This window comes from Ziziphus jujuba, chromosome 6 (assembly GCF_031755915.1).
Source record: "Ziziphus jujuba cultivar Dongzao chromosome 6, ASM3175591v1".
Classification (NCBI taxonomy): domain Eukaryota; kingdom Viridiplantae; phylum Streptophyta; class Magnoliopsida; order Rosales; family Rhamnaceae; genus Ziziphus; species Ziziphus jujuba.
In genome coordinates, this window is record NC_083384.1 from 17435103 (window position 1) to 17460497 (window position 25395).

General features: G+C 31.8%; 4 protein-coding genes, 1 long non-coding RNA gene and 1 other non-coding gene across 8 annotated transcripts; 2 read left to right on the forward strand and 4 right to left on the reverse strand.

Moving 5' to 3' along the window:
* Positions 1-2364: 2364 nt before the first annotated feature.
* Positions 2365-4301, reverse strand: LOC107434994 (uncharacterized). The gene is made up of 4 exons (XR_009639475.1): positions 4147-4301; positions 3967-4071; positions 3763-3813; positions 2365-3019 (listed from the first exon to the last, which is right to left on the reverse strand). It is a non-coding gene; the product is annotated as an uncharacterized LOC107434994 (long non-coding RNA).
* A 542-nt stretch (positions 4302-4843) lies between these two features.
* LOC107434984 (monooxygenase 2) lies at positions 4844-7348 on the forward strand. Of its 3 annotated transcripts, none has more exons than XM_048464259.2 (6): positions 4844-5160; positions 5458-5604; positions 5863-5928; positions 6035-6197; positions 6431-6659; positions 6733-7348. In XM_048464259.2, exons 1-6 carry the CDS (start codon positions 4967-4969, stop codon positions 7236-7238), a joined length of 1305 nt encoding a protein of 434 aa, XP_048320216.2. In that variant the 5' UTR covers positions 4844-4966; the 3' UTR covers positions 7239-7348. The 3 variants fall into 3 exon arrangements, with proteins under 3 accessions (XP_048320216.2, XP_048320217.2, XP_048320218.2); XM_048464261.2 differs by lacking the exon at positions 4844-5160 and adding an exon at positions 5706-5756 and having other exon boundaries at positions 5487-5604; positions 5855-5928; XM_048464260.2 differs by lacking the exon at positions 4844-5160 and having other exon boundaries at positions 5463-5604; positions 5855-5928.
* Positions 7349-7519: 171 nt separating this feature from the next.
* LOC125419097 (uncharacterized) lies at positions 7520-9554 on the reverse strand. The gene is made up of 2 exons (XM_048464262.2): positions 9177-9554; positions 7520-7913 (listed from the first exon to the last, which is right to left on the reverse strand). The coding sequence occupies exons 1-2, from the start codon at positions 9436-9438 to the stop codon at positions 7900-7902; spliced, it is 276 nt and encodes a 91-aa protein (XP_048320219.1). The 5' UTR covers positions 9439-9554; the 3' UTR covers positions 7520-7899.
* Positions 9555-17918: 8364 nt separating this feature from the next.
* LOC107434990 (ras-related protein RABD2c) lies at positions 17919-20806 on the forward strand. Its single transcript, XM_048464048.2, has 8 exons — positions 17919-18128; positions 18868-18940; positions 19218-19265; positions 19350-19397; positions 19694-19765; positions 19855-20010; positions 20133-20236; positions 20455-20806. Exons 1-8 carry the CDS (start codon positions 18115-18117, stop codon positions 20546-20548), a joined length of 609 nt encoding a protein of 202 aa, XP_048320005.1. The 5' UTR covers positions 17919-18114; the 3' UTR covers positions 20549-20806.
* Positions 20478-23869, reverse strand: LOC107409633 (pentatricopeptide repeat-containing protein At4g16835, mitochondrial). Its single transcript, XM_025070218.3, has one exon. The coding sequence runs from the start codon at positions 23724-23726 to the stop codon at positions 21672-21674; it is 2055 nt and encodes a 684-aa protein (XP_024925986.3). The 5' UTR covers positions 23727-23869; the 3' UTR covers positions 20478-21671.
* A 27-nt stretch (positions 23870-23896) lies between these two features.
* TRNAE-CUC (transfer RNA glutamic acid (anticodon CUC)) lies at positions 23897-23969 on the reverse strand. The gene has a single exon. It is a non-coding gene; the product is annotated as a tRNA-Glu (tRNA).
* Positions 23970-25395: the final 1426 nt, after the last annotated feature.

Here is a 25395-nt window from a genome sequence, read left to right on the forward strand (position 1 = left end):
TATGCTGAACCTATCTTTACTAATGACAACCGTTGAAAAAAAAAAAAAGATAAAAGATAAAAAAAAACCCTCGGTTGTGGTAAAAATTAAAGGAAAGATGATTATCGATGGTGCATCGATAATTCCCGATTCACCATCGGTAATTACAGAAACGCTTTTTCGTAACCAACAAATAAACCCTGGAAAAATTACCGACGGTTTCGTCGGTAATTTCCGAATGTGTACAGTCCATCAAGTTTTACCAATTTGTTGGGCCCCACAAGTTCCATAATGTGTGTTGAATGCAAAAACATGGCAAATAGGGATTCTAAAATTGTACTAAGGAGAGAAAATTCCAAAATTTCATAAAAGTATATCAAATTTTGCAAAAAAATTGATGACTGTTCACCCTCGGTAATTCCCGAGGAAATCGTCGGTAACCACTAAATTCCTTCAGGAAAAATTACCGACAGTTTCGTCGGTAATTCCCGAGGGTGTACAGTACATCATGTTTTGCCAATTTTTTGGACCCCACAAGGCCCCTAAGGTGTGTTGAATGAAAAAACATGCAAAACATGGATTCTATAATTGTACTAAGGAGAGAAAATCCCAAAATTTCATAAAAGTGTATCAAAGTTTGCAAAAAATTGATGACTGTTCACCCTCGGGAAATTATTGACGAAACTGTCGGGAAACTACAAATGCCCTCTGGAAAAATTACCGACAGTTTCGTCGGTAATTTCCCGAGGGTGTACAGTACGTATTATTTTGCCAATTTTTTTTACCCCACAAGGCCCCTAAGGTGTGTTGAATGAAAAAACATGCAAAACATGGATTCTATAATTGTACTAAGGAGAGAAAATCCCAAAATTTCATAAAAGTGTATCAAAGTTTGCAAAAAATATGTATACTGTTCACCTTCGGGACATTACCGACGAAACTGTCGGTAATTTTTGCAGAGGGCATTTGTAGTTTCCCGACAGTTTCATCGGTAAGTTCCCGAAGGTGAACAGTCATCAATTTTTTGCAAACTTTGATACACTTTTATGAAATTTTTTGATTTTCTCTCCTTAGTACAATTATAGAATCCATGTTTTGCATGTTTTTTCATTCAACACACCTTAGGGGCCTTGTGGGGTAAAAAAAATTGGCAAAATAATACGTACTGTACACCCTCGGGAAATTACCGACGAAACTGTCGGTAATTTTTTCAGAGGGCATTTGTAGTTTCTCGACAGTTTCGTCGGTAATTTCCCGAGGGTGAACAGTCATCAATTTTTTGCAAACTTTGATACACTTTTATGAAATTTTGGGATTTTCTCTCCTTAGTACAATTATAGAATCCATGTTTTGCATGTTTTTTCATTCAACACACCTTAGGGGCCTTGTGGGGTAAAACAAATTGGCAAAATAATACGTACTGTACACCCTCGGGAAATTACCGACGAAACTGTCGGTAATTTTTCCAGAGGGCATTTGTAGTTTCCCGACAGTTTCATCGGTAATTTCCCGAGGGTGAACAGTCATCAATTTTTTGCAAACTTTGATACACTTTTATGAAATTTTGGGATTTTCTCTCCTTAGTACAATTATAGAATCCATGTTTTGCATGTTTTTTCATTCAACACACCTTAGGGGCCTTGTGGGGTCCAAAAAATTGGCAAAACATGATGTACTGTACACCCTCGGGAATTACCGACGAAACTGTCGGTAATTTTTCCTGAAGGAATTTAGTGGTTACTGACGATTTCCTCGGGAATTACCGAGGGTGAACAGTCATCAATTTTTTGCAAACTTTGATACACTTTTATCAAATTTTGGGATTTTCTCTCCTTAGTACAATTATAGAATCCATGTTTTGCATGTTTTTTCATTCAACACACCTTAGGGGCCTTGTGGGGTCCAAAAAATTGGCAAAATATGCCGCACTGTACACCCTCGGGAATTACCGACGAAACTGTCAGTAATTTTTCCAGAGGGCATTCGTAGTTTCCCGACGATTTCGTCAGGAATTACCGAGGGTGAACAGTATACTTATTTTTTTGCAAACTTTGATACACTTTTATGAAATTTTGGGATTTTCTCTCCTTAGTACAATTATAGAATCCATGTTTTGCATGTTTTTTCATTCAACACACATTAGGGGCCTTGTGGGGTCCAAAAAATTGGCAAAATATGCCGTACTGTACACCATCGGGAATTACCGACGAAACTGTCGGTAATTTTTCCAGAGGGTATTTGTAGTTTACCGACGATTTCCTCAGGAATTACCGATGGTGAACAGTTATTGACACGAGAATCAAGTACAAAAACTAAAAACAAAATCTGAATATGGAAGAAATTGGATCCTTTCACAAATATGGAAGTTTCCTTTTTTTTTTTTTTTCTTTTTTGTTTATTACATTTTGGTATCTTTTTTTCTACGAAAATCCAGCTGAACACAACTCTATAATTCCTATGTTCCAAGATTATGTATAAGATTCGAAACATATTGGATACAAAGTCCTACAATGTAGCAGACACGGCAAGACTTTGCTGGCATACCTCATGCTGAACCAGAATCCTGATATCCCAAACAAAAATATATAAAAGAAAGAAAAAATTTGTGAAAAATTAAGTGAAAATTCAAACTCCAATGCCTGTTATCAATTGGCCCAGCGTGAAGGATTCTTTTCACATATACCAGGTTAGGCCATCTACCTCTGTGCTAATAAGCCTTTGCAATTCAAATTTTTTTATGATGCTGAAGAATGATGCCTAAAATTCACACAGCAGCATGCATCTCTAGCCGTCTTCATGCTAAGATTTTCAAATTTGTTCAGAATGCTTTGAAGCAACCTGTGTGTCCACCGTTCTTGTGTCATGCTTTCTCTTGCTTCGTCTCTTTGATCTAGATGTGCGGGTCTTTGTAGGATGCTTTAGAGCATGCTCTTGGATGCCCAACACTACATTTTCATTGGTAGGGAGTTCAGGAGGGGCATCAGGCCATGGTGTGCGTTTTGATGGTACATTGACCTCCAGAGGAGGATCAATTATCCATCTGTAAAGAGACCACACTAATGTCAAATGCATGTGCATAGGAAGAGATTCTGCTAAATGAATTTTAATTAAATAGGCAATTGACTGTCATGATTTTTGTGTGTCAATGATATATATTGAAATTTAGATGGCTTGATGAGGGGTGGGGGGAAAAAAAGCATTTCCATATGACAAAATTATTGACTAAAGGTAAAGATTTGCTGAACCAAAGTAAAATAAAAAGAAGCATGCTACATAAAATCATAGTACAATTATATAAGTCAATTGTTTAAATGATTGTAGTCAAATTGCAAGTAAGAAAGCCCTTGGGAATGAGGTCAGAGGACTGAACAGAAATACATTGAAATGCCACACCAATACCACTTGACCACTTGAAACAATGCAATGACATTCACTTGAAAAGAGAAGTTGAGCATCATTGTCACATTCACAGGTAGGTTACTAATTTTAAGTTCTACCCATGTGTGATATTCAAAATCACAATTTCACAGCCACAATTTTATGCTTTGAAAATAAATTAGAGATGCATAGTGCTTAGAAATTGAAGGATATAACAGCAGAAAGTTTAACATGACAAGATTATTACAAAACATTTCTACCAATTGTATATGATCATTGGCACTGTTGACTCCATCTATGCTTCAAATTTTTTAAACAACCATGACAGCTTTCAGAATGCAAAAACCATATGCACTATAAAATGGAAAATGGATTGGAGACACAATAGGAAAGAAGATATGGTACCTGTAGGGCCAAACCATAACCGCCATTCACATCTTGCTCGAAATAAAGTAACTGGAAAATAAAGCAATTAGATTATAAATTTAATGTCACACCAGCAACACAAAAGAAAATGCAGATGCACAGAGAGAGAGAGAGAGAGAGAGTTCATAGTCATCAAACATGGTATATAAACAATTTAAATGCAAAAATATGAAATATACATACCTTAAATTTGCTTTGTGCATTTGAAGTAACTCTTTCTACAATACCACACTCGGCTTGTTGCTCGTTGATCGTAACACCAAAGAAATGAGCATTTTGCTTATCCACCTGCAACAAAACAAAATCAACCAAACGGAAAATTCCAGAAAGAATTAAAGTCCATGATAACAAACATGAAAGCACCTTTCCACTAACTGATGACAGAATGGAATGTATCCCTAGTTGGCTGTACTCCATCCAGCATCATATCATCATACATATCTCTCAGCAAGAAATGCCTACCACCACCGTTATTAAAAAAAAAAAAAAAAAACAGAACACAACTTTCACAATTTCTCTTTCACAATTTCTCCCAAAAAAAAAAATTCCCAACACCACTAACAGAAAATCAAAATTAGAGTTGTTGCCTACCTGTTGCTTCTGCTTCTGCTCCTAGGGCTCTCTAAAATCCTGCAGTTTTCTCTCTGATTCGCCTCTTCACCATCTCCTTCAAAACGCGCAGTCTCCACGCTTACAATCCGGCCAATTCATGAAAGGAAACAGAGGGCTTCTAAGGTCTGGTTATGGATAAAGAGATGGAAGGGAAAAGTCGAAAAAATGAAAAAAAAAAAACATATAAAAAAAAAACACATAAGAGTATTTTGGGATTTTAAAATATTGGAGGGGTAGATCAAAAAAGAAATGAATTGAGGGGGCAAAATTCATGAAGCTCGGTCCTATGGGGGTATTGGGCCAAATTACCCTATAAATTATTTTGAAAAACAATTCAAAATTATGTTTATACTACTGGGCCACTATACTGAAAGCCCATAAAGCAAGCCCGACTCCTGGTAATAATTGAAAGCAGGCCTTTTAGAATTATCTTCCCGGGAAAAAAAAATCTGAGCCGAGAAACCGCCACATCGCAACCACTTATTTCTATGGCTGACCAATTAAACACCGAGACCTCTCTCTCTCTCTCTCTCTCTCTCTCTGCCATTGACAATCTTTGCGCTAATCAGCCATGTCTACAGCTTCTCTTTCTCTAGTGTTTCCGAAACCTAGTGCATTTTCTCAGAACCAATCTTGGTTTCAAGCTCGACCCAGAAACAAAACCATTTCGACCATTATCAGAGCTCAATCTGGTCCTCTGAAAGAGGATGTTATCATTGTGGGTGCAGGAATTGCTGGCCTTGCTACTGCTGTTTCCCTTCACAGGTTTGATTAACAAATACTGAAAAACTGGAAATAAATATTTCAATTCCATTGTTTTTATTTTGGCTTAATTGTTTGTGCAACTACTATATGATATTTACTTTCCTGTACCCATCTAATCGGACTACAACTAGTTGAGTTTGAAAGCAGGTTTTATTTTGTTTGGACAAATTGACGCTAACCCAACTGGTGGAAATTTATTAAAATTTTGATATTTTACTCAGTTAGGATGATTTATAATGTTCTAATTAGGTATTGCAATGATGGGTAATTATTTCCTATATTGCTTTAACCTGTCAGGCTTGGAGTTCGATCATTGGTGCTTGAGCAAGCAGAATCACTTCGAACTGGTGGAACTTCACTCACCCTTTTCAAAAATGGGTGGAGGGTATTGGATGCAATTGGAGTTGGAAATGATCTCAGAACCCAATTTACAGAAATTCAAGGGTATATATGTTTCTCTATTTTTTTCTGGTTCAAAGTATGATCTATGATTTGCAGAAAGCACTATGACATGCATTGGCTTTGTTGATACCCAAATGGTAAAGGCTTTGACATTCAAGTATAGCATTTGTTATTGGAGACTAATACAGCATTTGGTAATATTTTGAATAAAGTTTACTGTAAATGAATTTTGTATTCTGCATTTATGCATAATTCTGTGTTATTTTTCTTCTGAACTGGTTCATGGTATCAGCTGTGCAGGATGGTGGTAAAGTCGGAAGACGGAAGGGAGCTGCGAACCTTCAAGTTCAAAGATGAAGATGAAAGGTACTGAATCTGTTCATTACTTTCATCCAAAAGCAGACAAGCTTTTACTATTCTAGTAGCAATTTTCTTTATCCTCTGAAGTTTTTAATATGAATGAATGACACAGCCAAGAGGTGCGCGCTGTGGAAAGGAGAATACTACTGGAGACCCTTGCCAACCAACTGCCACCAGATGCTGTTCGTTTTTCTTCGAAGCTGACAAATATAGGAAGAAGTGAAAATGGTGAAACAGTCTTGGGACTGGTGGATGGTACTCAGTTATATGGAAAGGTGATCTTCCTTGTATATATTGTCCAATTTCCTACTAGACTTTCTACCTGAGCTTTATCTTGATAGTCTAATTTTCTGAGTTCTGAGTCTCCTGACTGCCACTTTGTTCAGTTCTGGATATTCTTTCTATAATAAGTCAATGAAAGGACCAAAAATATAGTGATTTGGGTCGGATAACTATTATGTTCCAAAATCATTCTTTGATCAAACTAAATATTATGAATTTCCAACAGATTGTGATTGGTTGTGATGGGATCCGATCTCCAATAGCCAAGTGGATGGGGTTCCCTGATCCTAAGTATGTAGGGCATTGTGCATTCCGTGGACTTGGATTTTATCCGGATGGACAACCATTTGAGCCAAAAGTGAATTACGTCTATGGAAGAGGAGTGAGAGCTGGATATGTTCCTGTTTCTCCTACTAAAGTTTACTGGTTTATCTGCTTCAATAGCCCATCTCCAGGTAAGTCTATATACACACTTCTGCAGGATGAATCTGAGAAATAACTGAAATTTGGACAATCTCTTATTTCCAGGTCCAAAAGTTACTGACCCGTCTATACTGAAGAAGCAAGCTAAAGAACTAGTTAGACACTGGCCTTTAGATCTACAGAACATAATAGATATTACCCCAGATGACACCATCAATAGAACACCCCTTGTGGACAGGTGGCTGTGGCCAGCTGTCAGTCCTCCAGCTTCATCAGGAACAGTTGTGCTGGTAGGAGATGCATGGCACCCTATGACTCCCAACCTTGGTCAAGGAGCTTGCTGTGCTTTGGAAGATGCAGTTGTTCTGTCAAGAAAGCTTGCCAATGCAATCAAATCTCAACCAGCATCCATCGAAGTTGCTCTAAATTCATATGGAACGGAAAGATGGCCCCGAATTTTTCCACTAACAATACGAGCAAATCTTGTCGGATCAGTTTTGCAGTGGGAAAACCCAGTGGTGTGCTCTGTTCGGAACAATATCATCATCCCCAAGCTAGTCAGTCTAGGACCATTGCTGGAGCATACAAATTTTGATTGTGAACCCCTATAAAACAAGATTGTGTTATGTATAGAGATCAATTTCATCATCTATTTGGTTCCATTGTTGGATTAAAGAAATTTGATTGTTAATCCTACAGAAATTTGATACCATTTTAACTACTACTGAAATTCCTTTTTCTTTTTCCATTAGATATATCTACAGTTGGTGTTCTAAAACCACATGTTCTATATTATTTTGTCTGCCTAATATGGATTCGGTTTTCTTTTCCTTTCAAGCAAAACAAGGTATAATCTTCCTCAAAACAATGCTTCAATACTCAGATAACCATGTACCAATAAAAATATGCATTAACCAAACAGAAGCACATGTAATGTAATTTTCTTCAGATCAAGTATGACAATAATTTGAATACAACATTTATAACATACTAAGACCTGCAAATTCTCAAAAAATAAAAAAAGAAAGTAAGATTGCATATCTTCGCTTTCAACAAAGAAAAGAAAATGGTATATCATCTCATTTTCACATATATTGGTCTCTCTTCAAGGTAAGAGAGACCCCCCACTACTTGTTCTTCTTGTCCTGCTTGTAAATGTGTCTTTTTAGTATGTATTGTATTCTTAATCAAAGTCCCCTCAACTCTAAGTGTGGAGGTAAGCTTCTCTTTGTATTGTTACCGCTAATATTGCCATTGATCCTCTCCTCATCCTCATAAGCTTGGTCCTGGCAAAAACCAAATCAATACACTGTTACCATCTCCAAATCAATACATGTTATAATTAGAAAACGACGATGATGATCAAATACTGTGATCACAAATTATACAACCCATATTGAAGCATATAGCAATCTTTTGTCTGAAATTAAGTGAAATACAGCTTTATGTAGTTCGTGGCACTTTCTTTTTCTTTTTCGTTTGCAAAGTTTGCCATGATATAATTGGTATCGTATGCAAAGACTAAACAACCTAAAAAAGATTAATCTTTTTCTATCCGAAAATTCTATAAAACATACATATATATATATATATTGATGTAATATCTCAAAGATGTAACTAGACTTTGGAAAATTCTATAAAACATACATATATATATATATATATTGATGTAATATCTCAAAGATGTAACTAGACTTTGAGAATATATAAAAGAAACTGAAGAATTAGTGATATCTCAAAGATGTAACTAGACTTTGAGAATATACAAAAGAAACTGAAGAATTAGTACTCTCTCTCTCTCTCTCTCTCTATATATATATATATATATAAATTGATGTAATATCTCAAAGATGTAACTGGATTTTACGAATATATAAAAGAAACCGAAGAATTAATACCACTGCCAATTCTCCCCCTCCCCCAAAACAAAGAAAACAAAGAAAAAGGAAACACTTTCTTTTTAGTTTATTAATTCTTATCAACTAAATGAAACTATTGCATAATGGAGTTTCCCCACTTAGTATCAATATTTCATTTTTCAAGAACTTCCCTGCAGAGTTTCAAAGGAAATTTGACTGACGAGGATAGAAACATGAAACAACCAAATCAGCTATCCTCAAATTAAGAATTGTTTCTTGCTCAAACAGTTTACAGACAAAAAGAATGTCAATGGCATACTGTTACTAACTCATACAGTTTACAGACAGACAAAGCCAATTTCATATGCATATCAGGTACAATAGGATAAAAAGTAAATCACCATGAAGACAAGCAAACGGTTACTTTTCCCTCCACATATATTACACCGAGAATAAAATTCAACAAAACTAGTATTAACTCTTTATAAGTTAGGATCATCCAACTTGAGAACAAAAGAAACAAGTACAGAAATTTCAAATTTAAGCTTTCTAATCAAGCACTAAATATTATCTGATACAAAAACAAAAAAAACAAAAAAATTCCTAAACTCAAAACCAAAAACCCAATAAAGAAAAGAAAGCAATAATTTGCTAAGCATGGACAAATGGTTAAATCAGTTTGGTAATGACCTGATTTGGAGAAGAACCAGAGGATGATGGCGCAGAGCACAAGCACGAGAGGTATGAAGTGGATAGCGTTCTCAGCGAATCTGAGACGAGAGCGTTCTCTCTTGGCGGCATGGGAGAGAGGATTGTATGTGGGTAGGGGCTCATCAGTGTTATCTGGGTTTGCTTTAAAAGTTGAAGATTGTGAAGTTAATGATGAAGAAGAAGAGGAGGTCACAACGAAGCCATCATCGGAGACCCTTGAACCACTTGAAGATCTATGCATCTTTTTGAGAACCGAGTCTGAGGCAGAGACAGAAAACAAAGAGAAAGAGAGAGAGAGAGAGAGAGAGAGAGAAACGGAGAAAATCTGATAGTTTCTATTTGGGTTAGATACACTTTGCACCTGAATTGTAACATTTTGATATTTTATCACCTAAATTTTAAAAATTTATCATATCACCATTTGAATTATTATAATTTTTTTATCACTTTAGAGTAATTTTATTTTATTTTTTTGATAAAATATCACTTTAGTGTAATTATACACCACTTTGTTAGGTGAATTTTATAAAATTCATCATACAAAACTAATGTAATTAGTTTATTACATTGGAAAAATAATTTTATTGTTTATTTTATTTTTAATTAATGTTTATAGTCTAATTTTGTTTTAAATTATTTGAAAATTTGTTAAAGTAACAAAAATATACAATAGTTCAAGTAATAATGTGATATATTTTTAAAATTTAGTTAATAAAGTTATGATAGTTCATGGGACAAAATGTATTTTACTCGTTTAATTTTGTGTTTGATAAAATATATAAATTGTTTTTGATCGGTGAAAGATAAAATATGTTTTTGTTCTTCTTGCTCTTCTTTATCTGTTTTTGTTCTTCTTGCTCTTCCCTAGTAGATGATTTTTTTTTTTGTTTTTTAAAAAAAAAAAGAGGGAGACACTGTTTTCTTTGAAAAGGATCTGGGTTTTCTTTAAAGGGGGAAAAAAATATATATTATTATTATATTTTAAGAAAACACCTATAATAGGTTTAATTTCCTACCTAAATCTTTTACCATGTAATACATTTTTATTTTTCTTATAAGTATTCTTAATTTTTTCATGTATATATACATTTTTAGGTTAAATGTATAAGACAAATATGATTATATAAAAAAATTTATTTCTGGTGTTGAAAGGCAAATTTTGGTTGCCAGTATTATATCATTATCGATCATGTCACAAAAAATAAATAAATAAATAAATAATAATAATAATACTAAATTAATTTTAGCAAAAAAATATAATTATAATTTGTTGTCCTCTTTGAGTGTGGTTGGGGCAGCTCGGACAGAATTATTAATTCAGGATTAGACAGACAGGTCAAATACAAGGCTATAATGTGTCTAGCGCAGTTTTGGATAAAATACTGAATTAGTTATCTTATATTTGATGCACATCAAACTGGACTATTACGATAATTATTTAATATATATACATACATTTAAAATATAAAATTGATGTTATATATTTAAATTTAAAATTAAATTTTATTTTTAATATTTACCTATAAAAATTATGTTAATATATTTTTTAAACAAATCAATTAAAATCACAAATAATATAATAAAATAAAAATAAAAACACAGAACATCCACTACAAGGAAAAATATTTTTTTTGCAAGAGGCAATGCCTGTTGTTAGTGGCATTTCACAAGAGGCATTCGTTCCTTGTACATATGGATGTTTGTAACTTTTTACAACATGTAAAAACTCTGGTAAAAATTTTAATACATATATATATATATATATATTGTTAAAATTATATTACAAACATATGATGTGTCAATTACAAAATATAATATCTGCTGTAAATAATCAACTAATATTTACAAGTATATTTTGTCTGTTGTAGATATGGTACATTGTTCATTGTGAATTGCTCGAATTCACTAAATTGATTCATCCAATATACATGTATCTCATACAAATATACAATGTTCAAATATAATAGCCTTAGACAAAATTTATAGAAAATTTTATAAATATCTTAAAATATCCACAATTGATTCAATAAAATCCGAAAATTCAAGTCATTCCTTATGTTTCCGAAGACCATTTAAAGTTTGTAAAAATAACCAGGCCAAAATCTATGCTAGTGCCTTGTACTTTTTGAGAATAGCAGCTGTGAAGTAGCTCTATTTATCTCCAAAGTGGCAACCCTTTAAGCCCTGTATTGAGTCTTCCTTATAGTGGGGCTGAGAGTGGCAACACTTCTAGAAAACCAAAATAAAAGCAATTATGATATATAAATAGGTCAAGATGATCATGTTAAAATATCATTTATTCTAAAAATTTAAGCTAATGGAAAGTGGATTTTTATTTTATTTATATTTTTTCTAACATTCTCTCTCACATGTAAACTCATCTTTTTTTGGATTTTTTAAGGTTTTTACATGTGTTTTTAATTCTTAGGTAGAATTGTTGAGTTTTGAATCCAGAATCTCTTGGATCTTTAGATTCTTTTTTTTTTGGATTTTTTTAGATCTTTACATGTGTTTTTAATTCTTGGGTAGAATTATTAAGTTTTGAACCCAGAATTTTTTAGACTTTGGCTTTGATATCATGTTGAAATACCATTTATTGCAAAAACTTAAGCTGATGAAAAATAAATTTTCATTTTATTTATATTTTTCTCTAACAGATCATCTTTACATACTTGTTCTCAGATTTCACCATACTTTAATTATGATTAAATTCCAGTATGAAGGAGCTAACTAAAATATCGTTTTTCTCACCATAAGTGCATAAGTAAAACATGCTCACTTGATTCATTATATCTTGAATGACCATCATTAAACTCTAGCACTCACATGTAAACAGTTGGCCTCAACAACCCAATAATTAAGATCTGACTCCAAAACTAGGAATTTTATACGTGAAACAAAGACTAAAATTTAGATGGTTTACATGTATAGCCATCCACATGGGGAAAAAAAGGTTAAATTTGGGCATCGAAGAGACTGTGTTATTGACTATTAAGAACAAGAGCAATATGCTAAAGATGCATGCTAGCTAGCTTAAAAGATCGCAAAACCTCCAAAACCAATTAGGTTGTTAGACAAGAATACATGTTTTCTTCCCATGATTACGCTAAGATGGCTTTAAATAAATGCAAACCATGATGATATATCATTTACTTAAAATTAGATTTTATGCTAGAAATAATTACAAGTTTTCTTAAAAAAAAATAAAAATAAAAATAAAAAACTCTATCAACAGAGAGATTCTTCAGTACTCCGGGTGTGTATATACAAGAGTATTGAAGTTTTTTCCCTATCAAGAAGATCTTTTTCTAGTTATCTCAATTTGTTGGGTCCTCGTGGAGCCAAGTATACCAAAATTCTGAAAGCAATTCAAGTTAATAATGGAAAAAGAATTAAATAAAAGTTGTTTTGCGAACTATACGGAAATCTCCGCTTATAATGACATTCAGGAACATAGCATTGTATAAATAGAATGTTTAATGATTTAAGACTCAAAAACTTAGTCCACCAAGTAGCAAATTAAAATGTGTTACTAAATTTCTTTTATACTTAATTATTAATTGTTTCTAAAAAATATTGTTTTAATAATAAAATATTTTATGCAACAAAAAATTAGTAGACATTATTAGTTATATTTTTATATTTACATTTCCATTTTATGTGTTATTACTATTACTCTTAAAAAAATTATATGAAATTATGTCCCAAAAAAAAAAACCTAATAGAGAATCGTTACTTCGTCTTTGTTTTTTTTGTTTTTTTTTTTTTTTTTTTGGGTGGGGAGGAAGAAATAGAAAATTATTATTTAAAAAAATTATCAATTGATATTTAAAATATTAATGAATAATTTTTAAAAATTTATTTTCTAAATTTCAATGAGGTTAATAATGGCTTGAATTGAAACCTTTAATTTGTTTGAGGTAAAATGTGGAGTCTCTTAAGTCTTTGGACAACGATTAAGTGTTCCAATCCCAACATTTTATTATTCAAGCGCAACCAAATAAGTTTTTACAATGTAAAAATCAATAGAATAAATTTCTTAATTTTCACAAGGTCAATGACGGATTTTCCAAATTATTTAAAAGGTCAATAAAATGAATTTCTTGTTTGGGATAATGAATTGAAATATTTTAAACTTTTATTAAGCAAATAGTTTAATCCAACATTTCAAACAATCTATAATTTCCTTCCCATAAGCAATTTTATAGATTGATGATGCACTTTCATTCCCGCTCATCATCATAGCAAATATTTACAATTATTTGTTCTCCTTTTTTTTTTTATGTTTTTGTCTGTTTTTAAAAATTATTATTTAATTAAATATTATCTCACATTTCTTTTTGGCAAATTCTTTTACAAAAAGCAGCTTTTTTATCTCACATCACAAGCCACCATCTCTGACCATGGGGAGTCCATCACACGCGCTACCAATGAAGGTGTGAAAATTTCCGTCGGCACCAATGCAAATGAGTGGAGTTCGCGTGGTTTTGTGGTTTGTGGACCCCACGCCTGAATCAGAACACGCATCTGCTCCTCGGGATCTGAAATTGTCTCCACGCGCTCCAGGTCTTTTCACGCACCCCCATCCGATCTTTCCTATATCTCTTGGATCGACACGTGTAATACCTTTTGAAGCAACTACGATACAGCTGGCTTTTCTTTTTGTCAGTGACGCAATCCAAATACCCCGTGGGTTGCATTTTGATCCAAAATGACTGAAACACCCCCTTGTATCTTCTTTCACTTTTGTTCGTATTTTGTATGGGTATTGCGTCTCTTTTTGCTCCGATGTATATATTTATATAAACAATCAATTTCAATGTAAACTGTAGTTAATTTTATTAAATTAAAATCTATATTTGATAATTATTAATTTTATTTATGGATCAAATTGTTTTAAATGAAAATTTATAATTATAAATAATAAAGCTTTGTTTAATAACATAAAATGGCCTTTATTTGAACTTTATTATTTATATATATTTCCTTTAGGCATTCGGTTTGGTGGAAATATGATATCCTTTTCACGAAAGTGTAATTTTTTTTTTTTAAAGGATTCGCATAATGCTTTTATAGATAAAATTTACCGAAGTATAAAAAAAAAAAATTTAGAAAAATTTTAGTTGCACTACCAAATAACTTCTATGCAATACTATTATAAATTTATATTTTTATTCTCATTTAAAATTATTATTAAAAATTTTTATTAATTAAATATATTTATGTTCATAAATATAAAATTGAACATTTCAAATATGTTTAGAAATATATTATTGAACATTTTAAATTTATTAAAAGTATAGTATTAAATATTTTTATATATAAATATTTCAAATGTATTTAGAAGTATAAGAGTGCACATCTCAGATGTATTAAAAAATATGTGATTGAATATTTTCAGATATGAACATTTCAAATATGTTTAGAAATATGCGATTGAATGTCTAAAATGTGTTCAAAAATATACTATCAAATATCTTTAAAGACGTTCATAATTTTGAAACCAAATACTCCAAAAAATACATCGTTTATTGTCCAAAAGTATTTTAATAAAAAAAAATGTTAAATTTTCATGACTATCAGTTTTACCTAAAAACATTGTAAAGAATTTTCATAGAGTGATGTTTGATTTGTAAGCGATTTATGAAAGAAAAAAAGAAATTTTAGTTTGATTAAGACTTTATGAATTATAGAGTTTTTTAGATATTAGAAATATTATATAAAGCTATTTGATATTATTTATATATTTGAATGATAGTGTATAAATAATAATACTGTATAAAAAGCTTTAAAATTGTGAAAAGAACTTTTCCAAATTTTATTGTCATGTTATGTTTATTTTTAAGATATATAAATTATAAAACTTACATTTTATATTTTTTTTATTACCAACCAAACATTAAATTAAAATAAAATAAAACTAAACACCTATAGAAAGGATAACTTAGATGATGTTTGTTAACGTGCTAATTTTTTTGTTTTGATTTTTATTTTTCTACATAATTATGTTTAATTTGTTTTATCTCCAATTTTTAATCGTTTTCATTAGTGATAGCTAGAATTTATTTGGTATTTTAAGAGTCTTTTGTCAACACATTACATTTTTTTTTTTGGTAAATTATGTATAGTTTACTTATTTTAATTGTTAGTTAGTGATAATTAAAATTTGTTAGACATGTCAAGTAACTACAAATGTGAAAAAAAAAAAAAACTAAAAACCAACATAATTTTAGGTTTTGTTTCATTTTTTGTTTATGTTTTTTTTTTTTCTTATATTTATAGTTAATAGAAATGTCTAACTATCAGCAACTAATTTAACAAACTATCAGCGCCTAATTTAACAAATCACTAAAGTAAACAAACTACACACAATTAAGGAAAAAAACAAAAACAAAAACATAAATCAAACATGTTAGCAAATGGCACCTTAATTAACTATAAAGTTAAGAAAGAAAGAAAGAAAAAAAAAAAAAAAAACATAAACGCTAAATTTAACACAATTTCAAATTATGTTGGTTTTTTTATTTTTTTTCTCAAAGTTTATAGTTATTTTAAAATATCTAATAAATTCTAATTATCATTAAAAACATTTAATATAAGCAAATTACATACAATTAGATAAAAAAAAAAATTAAAATGAACACATTACCAAAAAATAACTTCCAAAAATCAAACTTTTTTCAGAGTTTACCACATAACAAAACAAAGCACAAATGAAAAATAAAAATATATATAGTTATTCTCTCATATGACAGAATTCTATATAGGATTGTCCATAACAATATTATGCAATATGTTGTATGAAATTGTTGTAAATGCTTATCTAAAACCTCATATACAATAAAATGTAAACATTATCATTAAACTGTTACGAAGAAACATATAATTAAAGTCAAATTTTCATGGAAAGAGCTTTGCAACAATTCCTTAAAAAAAAAGGGATTTTGGGACAATTGCTTTAATAATGGCAGGCGTAAGAAATCATCTTTAACATGTAATACTAAAATAAATATGAAGAATGCATAAACTAGTATATACCGTAGACATGAAATTATTCTTAGATATTAAATAATATCATATTACCATTTTTACACAATTTTGATAATATATATGATTTAGATTTTAATAAATGTGTATTCATGCAAAAGACATATTAGTAGCAAGAATCACAAGAACCAATAAAAGATAGAATTGCAAGAAGGTGAACAATGGTTTGGAGTTCATTGCTCATCTGTAGCAAAAATATTCATCAATTTAATTTAGGGCATTGCACAAGTCTAAGACAATGGAATGGTGAATTGCTGAAGTGTGATTTTCCACTGGGAACATGGACCTTGACAAAGCTGCCACTAATCTTTTTGTCTTGTGCCTGCTTTTCTGCTCAGCAGCCAAATATAGCAGTATTTCATCAATTTAGAAACTAGAAAGAAAAAAGTACTCAATTTGTTGGGCAAACAATATTACTAATAAATGTATCCAACAACTATAACATTTTTGTTTGCATTTTTTTTTCCCAAAAAAAGCTGACATTTCCTAAAAAGGGTGTATGCATTTTTTTTTTTTTCAGGCTAAATGTGCATGTAAAAAAATCTTGCTATTTGTAATTAATGAAATTATTATAGATATAATAATGCTAATTGAAAATATTTAATTATGTATTGTTTTTTTTATTTTAAATTTCTAATTAAAAAAAATTTTAAATTGTCATTTTAATTGTTAAATGATATATGGATGTTTATTGTCAATGATAATAAATAATATTTTTTTATATAATTTTAATATTTTAATCAATATAAAAAAAAATCCAATTTCTATCTTCTTTATATTTGAAGGTGGAACTAAAAATCCATTTATGATTGATTTTTGTAGAATTCTTTTTTATTTTTAATGATAAAGTGACTTTTATATTTGCACCTATTGTATGTGTTTTTCTTTTTTATACAGAATCACCAACTAGCTAATATTTAAAAATAAAAAATAAAAAATAAAAGATTTGTTAGAAGCAATGATGAATAGAAAACATTCTATATTTTTAGCAAAACGAAACGTTTTTATTTTCTTGGTTATACGCATTCCAAAATCTCTCCCAAATGGGTATAAAATTTACAAAATTTAGCATGTTTATTTATTTTTTATTTTTTTGATATTAAAAGTATAAGGGAAAAAGGTTAGATTCAAAATTTCCATGTGTCCATATATCATTTAATTCGATTTATTAGAAAATAAGCAAAGGATTTGGACCATTTACCAAAATCCCATATCTCTTCCATTGCTTTTTCATAAGAAAGAAAACAAAAATGCAATTGAAGCCTAATGTTATAAATGCAGATCCAAAAAGAGGTTTTAACTTTAAAATAAATAAATGCAATGCAATTCTCAAGCAAATTCGAGAATCTTGGAAAAAAAAAGTTAGATTAATCATTTTTTTTATTTTTAAAATGTGGTATTTATTTTGAATTTTGGAACCCACTCTAGCTTTCAATTTCATTCTTTTATTTATTTATTTATTTCTATTTTTTTAGGAAATAGAAGAGAAGTTAATGACCAATTTCGTAAATTGAGTGAAGAGTGAAGTACACGTGGCAAGCCCACATCTATGTTGCCACGTCACCCAAACTTCGTACAGGGAAAAAAAAAAAAAACAAAACAAAAAAAAAAAGAAAAGAAAGAAAAAAAATTTTCCGACGTTTTTGGGTGCTTTTTAAATACACACGCACTACCTTCTCTCTCTCTCACACCCCTCTCTCATTTTCCTCGGTTTCTCCTTTCTTTACACGGCTTCTCTCTCTTTCTCTCTCTCTCTCTCCGGCGTCGTTTCAAGCTTCGACCTTTAAATTCTCGCCGGAAAAGCGTTTATTCCCCGTCGTCTTTTGGAGTTTGCTAGTGATTTTTTCCGATCCCCTTCCTTTTTCTAGCCATGAATCCCGAATAGTAAGTTTGATTATTCTTAATTTTTTATTTTTTTATTTTTATTTTTATTATAATTTGTGATTTTTGCTTGGCAACATTCTTGACCTGAAAGCTTTCAAATCCTTATTGTAAGTATATTTTTTCAATTAGATCCGGTACGGGTTATTCGAAAGACAGCATCTTAATTTTGTAATTTTTCGTTGTCGTGCTTTTTATTTGTTTATTTTTTTATTTTTTTATTTTTGAAATTTTCGATTGGTAAATCAATTTTTGTTAATTAATTCGGCTGAAGATTTGGATTTGGTTTGTGGGCTTAGATCTAGATGCCTTGGAGTCAGATCCGTTGACCGGTTTAGGTCGAAATTAGGGTGACGAATTTCTGTATGAGAGTTGGGAAATTGGGGGTGAGTTTAGGGGTTTGTCTCTAGGGATTTTCCCTGTAATTTGGAGTATGTGGTGGAATTTGCATAAATGGGTTAATATGTAAATGGAATTTGAAACGGGTTGGAGTTTATATTGACGGTGTTGAAAATTAGGTATTGGTGAATTTTGGCATGCCCTCAACTTTTACTGTACATTGAGCCGTATGTTGTTTTGGATTTGTATGTGGACTGCTTTGATAGACATTTGGTGTTCTTTCATTTAGGTTTAAGGAAGAAAAGCATGAACTCGTTACACATTTGTGTGTGTTAGCGAGTAATTTATAGGTAAAAATCTGTCTAATCACTCTCTCTGATTGTGTTTTCTTTTTTCTTTTTAGTGATTACTTGTTCAAGCTGTTGCTCATTGGAGATTCTGGTGTTGGCAAATCATGTTTACTTCTGAGGTTTGCTGTAAGTTCTTATCTTCTTTTTGATACAATAATTAGGTTTCCATAACGATATGTTGAATTGCTTAAGCAGAAGAGAAAGTTTAATAAATAAATGATCCTTTACATTGGTTAAGAAGCTGTGGTTTATGATACGTTTTGCCCCCTTTTGCTGTGCTCTTGCATTGCTGGTTTTTACAAATTTTGTCTATGAATAATTTTCTTAAGTTTGGTGCATCAGAACTAACTTAGTGGAGATTATTCAATTTCCCTCCTAATTATTTTTATGTTTCTGCAACCAGGATGATTCATATCTGGACAGCTACATAAGCACGATTGGTGTCGACTTTGTAAGCATTTACTTTGTAAACCATTGGCTTAAATTACTAATTTCTTTTACTTGGACAGCTTTAATTTCTGTTTTCCCTTTCTAGAAAATTCGCACTGTGGAACAGGATGGGAAGACAATTAAACTTCAAATTGTAAGTGGAACAATTGCATTAATTGTAGTTTCTACATCTGTGTTATTTAGCAATCAAGCGTGAAAATTGTCTAATGGGTGAAGAGAACATAGAACTTTCTGTAGTATTGAATTTGAGGCAGTCTAGTGATGTTATTTAAGTTATAATAATTCTAAATTTATAAGTATTTTATGTTAACATTCTTTTATTGCTCTATTTGTTCATCTTTTATCAATACCTTAAGTGAACGTTATATCACCTGGATTTTGCTATTGTAATCATTAATTGCCTTTTTCCCTTTTTTTGTGGACATGCAGTGGGACACAGCAGGTCAAGAGCGTTTTAGGACAATCACCAGCAGCTACTACCGTGGAGCTCATGGCATCATTGTAAATATATTTACACTTATTTGTTCATGTCATGTTTTACCTGGTTTCTGGTGTTTGTATATTAGCCTTATGTTCTTGGCTTCTTGCAGGTTGTTTATGATGTTACAGACCAAGAGAGCTTCAACAATGTTAAGCAATGGTTGAATGAAATTGATCGCTATGCAAGTGAGAATGTGAACAAGCTTCTAGTTGGAAACAAGTGTGATCTCACAGCAAATAAAGTAGTATCCTATGAGACAGCTAAGGTACATATAATAATCAACATGTAGATTGTTCCATTGGATGTTATTTTGAACAGACACCATCTATTCAACCGTTTGGAGTATCTAGATGTATAATACTCAGATATGTTGTTTTCATTGTCAAGGCATTTGCGGATGAAATTGGAATCCCCTTCATGGAAACAAGTGCCAAGAATGCTACCAACGTGGAGCAGGCTTTTATGGCCATGGCTGCTGAGATTAAGAACAGGTATTAGACATGTGGTTTAAGAGTATAATGTTGGTGGAATTTTGCTACCCTGGCAATGCTTTTTATTGTTTTTGGTCTTCTTCTTTTTTTTTTTTTTAAATCATTTTATCACTTTAGGCGGTTGCTCCTTCTATTCAAGCCCTTTGGTTAATTAAGCGATATTTATTCCTTTAACATCTTAGATGATTAATTACTTGTATCACAATATGTAATTGTAGGATGGCCAGCCAACCGGTGAACAATGCCAGGCCTCCAACTGTGCAGATCCGAGGACAGCCCGTCAACCAGAAGTCTGGTTGCTGCTCATCTTAGAGGGGGAAATGTTCTGGTGGTTAAAGATGTTAATTGGTGGTTAAAGATGTTAATTGGTGTTGTCCGTGGAATGTAAAACTAGTTCTTTATGTTAATGCTTTCATATGCAGATTATTGTCCTCATGAATTGCTTTTCTCGTCAGTTGTCAGCACTATGTTAAAGATTCCATTCTTTTCAATGTATTTGATTTTCAAAAACATTTGTACAAATTAGGGAATATTGATGGATAGCAGTATTTGCCTTGTTATGTTCTGTTATTTTTCAGTTGCCTTCCTTTGGCCAAATGCTAAGATAAGTACATGAAAATTTTAAATTCATTTTGAAAAAATTTGGCTTGTTCATGAAAGTTTCAATGGTGTTTCCTTCTTCATGAGAGAACAAAAAGAACTTATGATTTTCATTGGATCTGAATAAGAATAAGCCTTTTATTCATTGAAGCCCAAAAACTGGGGGAGACCATTTGATAAGTATTGCCATGTGGTTCATGGCGTTCGCCTTGTTCTTCCTGAAATAGAAAAGATTAGATCTTTCCACTCAGAACATAATGATTCATGAAATGTACCAGTGAAATTCAATTTTTGAAGTTCTATTGTTCTGAATGTATAACCAACTGCACCCACTGAGATTTCAAACAACCAGGTGGGAAAATTGCGATGTTTTTCTGGCCGACGTAAAAATGCCCTCATTACCCCAATCACGCATATCTAATATCAGGGTCCAGACCACAAGGCACAAACTGCAATTCATTTCTTTCTCAAACAGAACACATGTAGAAGCCGACTTTGGTCTAAACCCATTATCGGATTCATTTCTTTTATTTACTTTAATATTATATTAATCCCAGAATATGAAGTAATTTCTAGGCAGCAAAGGTAGGCAGTTGTTAGATCAAGTAGATCCTACAGCACAAGCATCTTTATCATTCATCCAAAGCCATAGCTGGCTTGCTTGGGAACTTCAATAGAAGACTATGTGGGGTAATTTCATCCTAACACTGCTGTTCTTTTCTTGTATATGAATTTTTTTAAAGAAACTCAGACCGATAATAACTTCCTAATGCTGCAGATGACCATATAACACAAATTGAAAGAAGAAACACTTGGAACTGGTAGTCATGAAAATTTACCAGTAACCACCACAAGAGCAAATCCCATTTTTGAAATGGTGAAATCTTGTAGTATCTCTAACAATAATTTCCCTTCTTTCTATTGCAGATATATACTTGGCTGCACGATGGCAATCTCCACATATCCTCAAGTTTTTGAAAACCCGAATTGGTATGCCTGCAGGCATTTTTATGAGACCTAAGGCGATTGCTAGCTTTTCACTGTGCCATAGCAGAAGCTGCTCTTTCTGCTCTTGACCCACATCATGTAATGCAAATTCGAGATTTGGAACATAACCTGCAAGTTTCATTTTCTTATCTAACTCAATTAGTTTTTCGTGTATAGTGGCTAATTCTGGGTGCATTCGATCACCTGATCTGAACTCATGAACTACATTCTTTACCTCAATCCAACTATAACCAGGTGTTTTAACCACCTTATTGTCTTTCATTGACTGCCATATCTTAGCAACACATTCCCATCTGCTTGTGGCTGCATAAATATTAGCAAGCTGAACGTAGCCAGCTGCATTTTTTGGATCAAGATTAAGCAGATTCTTGGCTGCATACTCTGCTACCTCTAAGTTCTTGTGAATTCTACAAGCCCCCAAAAGAGTCCCGAAAATGGCCAAATGTGGTTCAAATGGCATTTTCTTGATCAAATCTACAGCTTCAACTAGCCTACCAGCTCGCCCGAGAAGATCAACCATACATGTATAATGCTCTGGCTTAGCTTCAATTCCATAATCTCTTACCATTGAGTCAAAATATTGAACACCAATATCTACCAACCCAGCATGGTTGCAAGCCAGTAATACTCCGACAAAGGTTATCCAATCAGGCTTTGCTCCATTGTCTCTCATCTCCCCAAACAGCTGGAGAGCTTTTTGACCTGCTCCATACTGAGCATAGCCAGTAATCATCGCATTCCAAGTGACTACATCTTTTCTTGGCATCTCGAGAAACAACTTCCAAGCATCCTCCATATCTCCGCACTTACAATACATGCTAATCAATGAAGTCCCTGCAGTTGTATCATAATACAAAGGAGATTTATTAATAAGCTGATGTACTTGTTTACCCAATGGCAACGCTGATAGGTCACTGCAACCCAGTAGAACACTGCTTAAACTTGATGCATTTGCCTTAACCCCAGATCGTATCATTCTTTGGAAGAGCTTCAAACCATCCTCAGCTCGAGAATTTTCAACATAACCTGCAATCATAGCGTTCCAAGTTACTATATTTCTCACGGGCATCTCATGAAATATTTTCTCCGCTAATTCGATCTTCCCAAACTTCATATACCCGGTAACCATTGCAGTCCATGCCACAACACTCTTAACAGGAGCTATCTCAAACAACTCCACAGCAGAGTCCAAATCCCCACATTGCACATATCCCGAAATCATTGCACTCCATGAGACACTATTCTTTTCCGGCATTGACGAAAACAGCTCCTTTGCTCTCTGCATTTTTCCATCTTGAGCAAAACCAGATATCATAGTATTCCAAGATGCTGTATCCTTAACAGGCATCTTGTGAAAGAATTCCATTGCAGAAGCAATACCACAATTGTATAAATGACAAACCAACATAATGTTATAGGAAACAGTGTCCGGTTCTGGAATTCTTACAAACAGGTCTTGTGCTTCTTTCATTTTGCCGGGCTTCTTTGCGAGCCCGGCTAATATTGAATTCCATGATACTGTCGTCTTGATTACCATTCTTTCAAAAGCTCTGACAGCAGAATCTAAATCCCCAGATCGAATATAGTTGGTGATCAACTTATTTGACGAAATGGTACCACTGAATTGATGTTGATCAAGGTGTGAAGATTTACTGCATAATTGGGAGATTGGGATTTTCTTAGTCACGTTACTGGGGTAAACCAAGTGACTCCTTTGTGGTGGGTGGTTTGGAAAATTGGCGGGAATGACATTTTCGCTTTGATGAGTATCTGGGTTTTCTAAAGTAGCAGTGGAAAAGGAAGAATTTGGATGTTTGGTTTGCGGTAAAATTTTGAGCGAAGGCAAGTAGTTATGTTTCCTCGAATTCCTAAGATAGTTCATTTCACATGGTTGGTGTTGAGGAAAAAGGAAGAAAATGAATTTTATTAGGTCCAAAATTTGTTACTAGATGCGAACGTATTCTATCTCCAGCAAACTATTTTCTCGAGAAAATTAAATGAATTATTTTCTCGGGAAACATTCTAATTTCGGAAAAAAAAAAAAAAAAACATTTCCGTTGCCGGGACTCGAACCCGGGTCTTTCGGGTGAGAGCCGAATATCCTAACCATCTAGACTACAACGGAATTGTGGTTCGAAACTACTAACATAAATTGAAATAAAACTCAATATTGTTTTAATCTATTTTTCTACACTTTTTCCCATCCTTGATCCATATTAATCATAATGTAAAATTAACAATAAATTTTATTTTAATTTCTAAAATACTATCACATATTATCTCATTCAACATGTTCTTAAAATCTTCTAAACAAATCTCAAAATGACACATTATCAAAATAAAATAAAAATCTCAAAATGACACAAGAAAAACTTTCTTATATTTTATCATTCATTTTTAAAACCCCAAAAGAATATGAGTATTAAATTTGGAAATAAAGTAAAAAATTTGCGTCTGCTTCAAAAACTTTTTCTTCATTTATTTATTCTTAGCCATCATTTGAACTTATCTGGAAATTATCTCTTATGGGTCTCATTGATATGAACGATTAAAGAATAATAATAATAATCATTATAAAACTAGCTTAATCAAGTTTGATTATATGTTGGTTTCAATAAATGTATTTCTGTGATTAAAAATCCATATTATCCTTGAGTATCTAGAACATACTGATTGCTTTTGTTAGTGATTATTATATCATTATTATTTCGATTTTTTCTGGACGTCAAACGAAGACTTTAATGGTGTACAGATTGCTAAAATTAACCATATATTTTGACTATTTAGTCTGCATTTTTTAAAATTTATAAACTTTTAATCAAATCTTCTGATCTAAAATTCAAAATTTATATGAATATGAATAATACTATATTACTACCGGTTTTTAAAAAGGTGAAATGCTATAATATTATACTAAAAACTTTAATAATATCATACCAAATGGCTATCATATCAATTATATTTAGATTTAATTTTTTTAAAAATATGTTGAATCCAATTGATCAAATCCAACACAACAATTGTGAAATAAAAATCTTAATCCTTCGTGTCATATTCTTATATATTAGTGAACCTGCTAAAAAATGAGATGAGTATATTTAGAACGTGACTATGGTGTGGATTATCTGTATGTAGATCTGTAACAAAATTGATACTTTTCAAAAAAATATGGATTTTATTGTGTCTGTGTAACAGCAAAGTTAACGCTTTTTTTAAAAACTTCAACTGTTACGGATTCGCATGATAACGAATCACACTATAACATTACTCGGTATATATATATATACACACAACACCTAGGTTCATATCAAATTTAATCTGAAGGGTAAAACCATCAAAATTTCATTTTTTTTTTTTAATAGCCATCAGGATATTTTTTTATCAATTATTAAATTGTTTTAAAAGTTGAAACTTAAAAAATGTTTATGATTTTTTTTAAATAAAATTTTAATATATTATTAAATCGATATTAGACCACAAATAATTATACTTTAAAAAAAAAAAGAAAAAAAAGCCTTATCTCACATCTACAATTTTATGATGTATTAATT